Below are 6,000 nucleotides of genomic sequence, written 5' to 3'. Positions count from 1 at the left end.
TATGGTTCACCTTTATGTGTGTATCCATGTATGGTTGAATGACAAAAAAATGAACTTGAACTTGAAGACGAACTCTTTTATACCAAGCTTTTGACACAGTCTGTGGTTTGTCTGTTTCTCTTGTCTTCCCCGCTCCAATACGGTAGGAGGCGCACTCTGCATTTTCCGCTTCACTCAAACATGAGCCACGTCGACCCGGAAGTCGGTGGCTGTGTTTCATGCTGTGTGTGGCGTTGAAGTGTTTACTTTCCCGGTCGCTTTTTGTTTTAGTCCGAGGGCAGTCGAAAGTGCGCAGAAAGCAGGAAAATGTGTGCCGTGCAGCTGCTCAGGGTGTCGGTACATGAGCGGATCACCGCTGCTGCTGAAGACTTTCTGCTGTTTCTGGAAACCAGAAAAGAAATAGCTGAAATCCCGGACCTCAGAACGCTGCTCAACCAGCGGCTAACTGCGGCTGCGGAGGAGATTTTAGGGCTGTTTGAGAAAACCGTAGCGGAATATGAGGACAAAGTTCACCAGTCAGAGAAAGAGATGTGCCGCCAGAGGAACCTGCTCAACATCGTTCTGAACCCCGAAGTCAAGCTGCACAGGGCAGGTTAGTCAGTCCGCAATGTCCTCTGAGGTGGTTATTAAAATGGGCTTTTGTATCATACTCCCCTATGAGGTTTTTTTTTTTTTTGCACCGTAGAGGCTTACAAAATACCACGGGCAAGTTGTTATTATTATTATTTATTTATTTCCATTTTTCTTTCTATTTAATCTTAATTTATACAGGTATAACATTGTTTAACATTTATACAATGTTAATCTTTTTCACATGGACGCCATGTGTACAAAGAGCAGAAAATAGAAGAGACAGTACATTAGTACAATTTACAATATAAAATATATGAAGAGTTCATTTGCAAAAACAGATAAAAGCCATTCTTAAAATGAATACACCTTTTTCACTGATACTGCTTGGAGTACACACACACACACACACACATACACACACACAAAGCATGATTTAAGATAATAAACATTATGCGAGACTAAATAAACATATAAAAAATAGAAATAAATATAAAGTAAATTTAAAAAAAAAATCAAAAAAGTTTAAAAAGGTTTAATAAATTGAAATGGAGATATCTGTTTTTGCAAATGAACTCTTCATATATACACATGTATAGAACCTACACATACATGTATGTACATATAAATAAAAACAAAGGTAAAAAAAAAAAACTGTTAATAAAATAACTTATCACATTCAGAGGCTTGACCCTTTAAACATGGATATATCTTTTCAGTGTGACAAGACGCATCCCTACAATTTTGTAGTCTGCTAGTGGGTATGTATCATGTAGGCTAGTTCTTGTGACTCAGTAAGTTTAGTCAATAAGTTTCACTTCCTTGTCTAGTGATATATTCCTCTCCAAGACGATCTAGCTGCAGACCTCCAGTGTGAGGCGTCTTCCGGTGCAGGCTCCCGTCTCAAGCCAACCTCCAGCGTGAGGCCGGTTGGGACCGGAAGTGAGCTCAATAAACTCCAAAATAAAACCAAGTTATCGATTTTGTAAGAGAAAACTTCGTCACTGATTTATATTAGTAAACTTTGAGACGTGAAAGACATCAGTTTCTTAAATATAAAGCACTTTTGATGTTGTCTACCTTCTATTTGTGGCATTTACCACAATTATACCAGTAACATCAAATATTAGTCCTCCAATGGGGTAAACTGCAGGTGCACGTACAAGAAATTTCAAATAAACCTTTAACCTGCTGCATCTATTTGTAAACTTTTATCCTAAGAAAAACCTAACCTTTAATCGAAGAAACAACATGTATTCAGATGCCATAGCATAAAGGCATAACAGATACCACATACAGTCAACCTGGAGTCCCTCTGAAGACTAGTTACATGAAAACAGAAATCTATGCACATTTGTTCAGCAACTTAACTGCTCATGTATAACATTTATTTAAGGTGAGTGCCTTATTTTTTCAAATTTCTATTGTATTAAATGTCTTCAATGATACACTGTACACCTGAAGATCTTAAGAATATTGGCACCAATCAGATTTTCAACTATGCTTAAATATAAAATTGTCAGCATTTAGAGAGAGGAAAAGATAAAACTGCAGTCATTTTCTTGAAATGCACTAAGTCACCTGTGATCTTCATGGTATAATTAAAGTAAATAAATTAATATGTAATAACTACATACTTTATATACAAAATGGAAATATAATACAATTAAAGCAATAAGGAAAACAGGATACAGGGACACCAAATCACTTGGTTCTATTCAGCCTTTTATTAAACATTGTTAGCCTTAAATCCATTATCACAACCCATCCTTATTAGCCTACTCCTTCATTTCACATTCAGTGTAGGTCATGTTGCCAGCAATCTCCTCACAAACGACCTATATCTTCAGTTTTTTTCTAATTTAAATTTGAAATGGTCAAGGATTGCTTCTGTCTCCTGGTCATCGAGGTAGCAACGTTCTTTTTCATCCCAAAGCCCTCTGTACTGCCTCACAACCTCTTCCAGTTCTTCCTCTCCCACAGTGATGACACAGGGAAACCTTGGCCAAAAACAAGTCAAGTCAAGTCAAGTCAAGTCATGTTTATTTCTATAGCACATTTACAACAGCTAAGCTGAACCAAAGTGCTTCACAGTAAAAATAAGTGCACATTAAAAAACAGGTGTACAGGCACGGATAAGTGCTTCACAGTAAAAACAAAAGTGCAGGCATAGGTAAAACAACAACAAAGAAAAAAAAAGTGCATTGAAAGAACCAGAATAAAATACAGAGAAAGTTAAGGGAATAAACTTGGGGCAGATCTATGCGGAAGGAAATGCAAGTGAGAAGAGGTGGGTTTTGAGCAGGGATTTAAACATTTCCAGGCTCTGGGCTGCTCTGATGTGGATGGGGAGGCAGTTCCAGAGCCTGGGGACTGCAACCGAGAACGCGCTATCTCCTCGGGTCTTTTGTCGGGACCTAGGTACCACCAAGAGCAGTTGGTCAGCTGACCGCAGGGCTCTGGAGGGGGTGTGGAGATGGAGGAGCTCAGACAGATAAGAGGGTGCCAACAAGTGTTGGTTTGTTTTGTCCGACTCTGCGGCCTTTTTGCAGTGATGAAGTACCCTGGCCCCCACTTTGTCCTATGAAAAAGACAGAGAAAAAAAGTGTTAAATAAAAACTTGGGGGTGATTAATGGTTTTTGTGTTAATTTTAAGAGAAGTTTAACAGACCGGTCAAATTTGAACGGAGACACTAAAGTAAGGGGCAAGAGGTGAACACGACAGGAGGGTTAATATAAACAGCTGTGGACTAATTGTGATGTTAGATACTGCATGTGACGTTAACTTTGGAGAGTGAAAAGTGACGTCTCAGTATCACCGCGGCACAAACACGCCTCGTAAAACGTAGGCCATTACCTCGTTTAGGACAGATAACACTACACAAATACAAACATCGTAACAGTCATAGGATAATCCATCGACCCACTATTTGATTTATCAATGGTTAGCTATAATGTACGCAAAACAGCGGAGAACTGACCCGGGACTTGTTGATGCTAGATGTAATTTAGCCTTCAAATCAATGAAAGTCGTGTTTTGATCAACATTAGGCTATTCATTCATTCATCTTCTAAACTGCTTATCCTCACTAGGGTTGCGGGGGGTGCTGGAGCCTATCCCAGCGCTCATAGGGCGAAGGCAAGGAAACACCCTGGACAGGTCGCCAGTCCATCGCAGGGCAGACAGACAAACACTGACATTCACACACACAGTCATACCTAGGGGCAATTTAGCTTCTCCAATTCACCTGACCTGCATGTCTTTGGATGGTGGGAGGAAACCCACGCAGATACAGGGAGAACATGCAAACTCCACACAGAAAGGACCTTGGGTGGGAATCGAACCCAGGACCTTCTCACTGTGAGGTGACAGTGCTAACCACTGCACCACCGTGCCGCCCAACGTTAGGCTATGTCTCAAATAAATTATTTCAAACAAATTGTCGCTACCGCCCAACTTCCGACCCTAAGTTAACACAGTTAACATGTTTAACTGTAAACATGCAATAAAATGTATGTAATGTATTGGGTAGTTTGAGTGCAGATGGCCGCTAGTTCAGCTGCAAACATAACTTGTCTATCGTCATGTTTTGGACTTTCACTTACTGTCACAACTGTCGGTCGTGCACGACAATATCGGAGTCTCCTTCTTCTCGGTGGTTGGCCACAATGCTGGACTCCCTCAGGAGGTGTGAAAAAAGTGTGTTATTTCCTGCTCTCACGCTGGAGGTTGGCCTGAGACGAGAGCCTGCACCGGAAGATGCCTCACGCTGGAGGTCTGCAGCTAGACCCCTCTCGATATATTAAGATCATAAGCACTACAGTGTTCGATATACCAACCATTGAGCTTCTTTACAATGCAGATTAACTTGCCCTGTAATATCACTATTTGGATGATTTCACTAAACTCTGGCAGTCCCCCAGTGAACTTCCCACATTTGTAGTTTAGTCCATTATATGCCACACTTTTGGCTAAGCACACTGAGTCCATATGTTAAGACTTCTGGGTCATTCCACGTCATTTCACCGAATGGCCCACACACTTGGGTCTCAAAAAATTCTGAAAAATGACAGTTGTTCCTTATTTATCCAATATGCACACTGTAAAATTTTAGTTTGCTCGGATGGATACTTTTTGAGCTACGGCCAATTTATTGAGGGGCATATGTGTCGATTTTGGTGCGATTTTCGCGCGTCCTTATTTTTTCCTCCATTTTCAGGTGTCAATATCTCAGAAACTACACCACATAGGAAACTGAAATTTGGTACGATAATACATCTCTACCAACTCTCTCAGAATATACAACAACATCTGTCATACATCATAACTTTTAGGCATGCCAGCACCTCAAAAATGGAAAAAAAAATTACATGGGTTTTGTGATTGACCATGTTTGGGCCTTCAGAAAACAACTTTGTATATGCCCCAGCTTCTTGATTTTCTTTTTTTTTCTTTTTTTTCAGAGCTTTGAGATACATACATGGCCTGTTCAAAGTATTAATGGTTAGTCAGATATATGCATCGGTTTCTGGATGGCAGCTTCTCCAAATCCCCAAAAAATTTTCATGTCAGATTTTCATTGGCCCATAACTGCATGTGGGAATATCTTAAAAAATCTGATCTCTGTTTTAATTTAAAGTTCAAAGCTTGCTCTTTCTTGGGATATAAAACATTTTTTCCTTTATGTAAGTTGTTTTTTTTTTTTTGTTATCTCAAACATGGGGCTATTTCACCTCTCGCAAATATTGAAATTCCTCAATATCAGACCATTGTAGCTTGCGTTTGTGTCTTATATTCATTTAGAGTTTGTTATTTGGTCATTATTAACCTAAAATACAATGACCATTGCACCAGAAATGCATTTATTTGTCAAAACATCAACATTTTCATGAACTTTTTACCAAATCTCTTAAGCTGCACATTCATACAGTTTGGGTTTTCGCTTCCAAATTTCCACAGTAAAGTACCCACTCTGAATTTCACCATACATAAAATATGCATAAAACTGACTACTTTACAAATTGAAACCATTTTGGTGTGATTATCTTCAAAATTGAAAAATTGTAAAATGTCACACAGAATGGGCACTTTACCGTGCAGTAAAGTGCCCATTCTTTATTTTTTCAATTTTGAAGATAATCACACCAAAATGGTCTATATTCTGTATATATTTTGTATATTCTGAGAGAGTAGGTTGAGGTGTCATATTGTACCAAATTTCAGTTTCCTATGTGGTGTAGTTCCTGAGATATTGACACCTGAAAATGGAGGAAAAATAAGGACACGCAAAAATCTCACCAAAATCGACACACACGCCCCTCACTAAATTGGCCATATCTCAAAAAGTATCCATCCGAGCAAACTAAAAATTTACAGTGTCTCTATTGGATAAATAAGGAACAACTGGTGAATTTTTCAGTATTTTTTGA

General features: G+C 39.1%; 1 protein-coding gene across 5 annotated transcripts in view; it reads left to right on the top strand.

Moving 5' to 3' along the window:
* Positions 1-235: 235 nt before the first annotated feature.
* Positions 236-6,000, top strand: part of LOC115354948 (zinc finger protein OZF-like) — a 30,796-nt gene continuing 25,031 nt past the window's right edge. For 4 of the 5 annotated variants that reach the window (XM_030045504.1, XM_030045503.1, XM_030045501.1 and 1 more), the window contains exon 1: positions 236-592. In XM_030045504.1, coding sequence (XP_029901364.1) covers positions 307-592 — 286 coding nt within the window. In that variant the 5' untranslated portion in view covers positions 236-306. The remainder of the gene's footprint in view (positions 593-6,000) is intronic. The other variant, XM_030045502.1, reaches the window with a different exon arrangement.

Source organism: Myripristis murdjan, chromosome 23, assembly GCF_902150065.1.
Source record: "Myripristis murdjan chromosome 23, fMyrMur1.1, whole genome shotgun sequence".
NCBI classification, from domain to species: domain Eukaryota; kingdom Metazoa; phylum Chordata; class Actinopteri; order Holocentriformes; family Holocentridae; genus Myripristis; species Myripristis murdjan.
The sequence above is the reverse complement of the archived record's forward strand: the minus strand, read 5'-3'. Positions and strand labels throughout refer to the sequence as shown.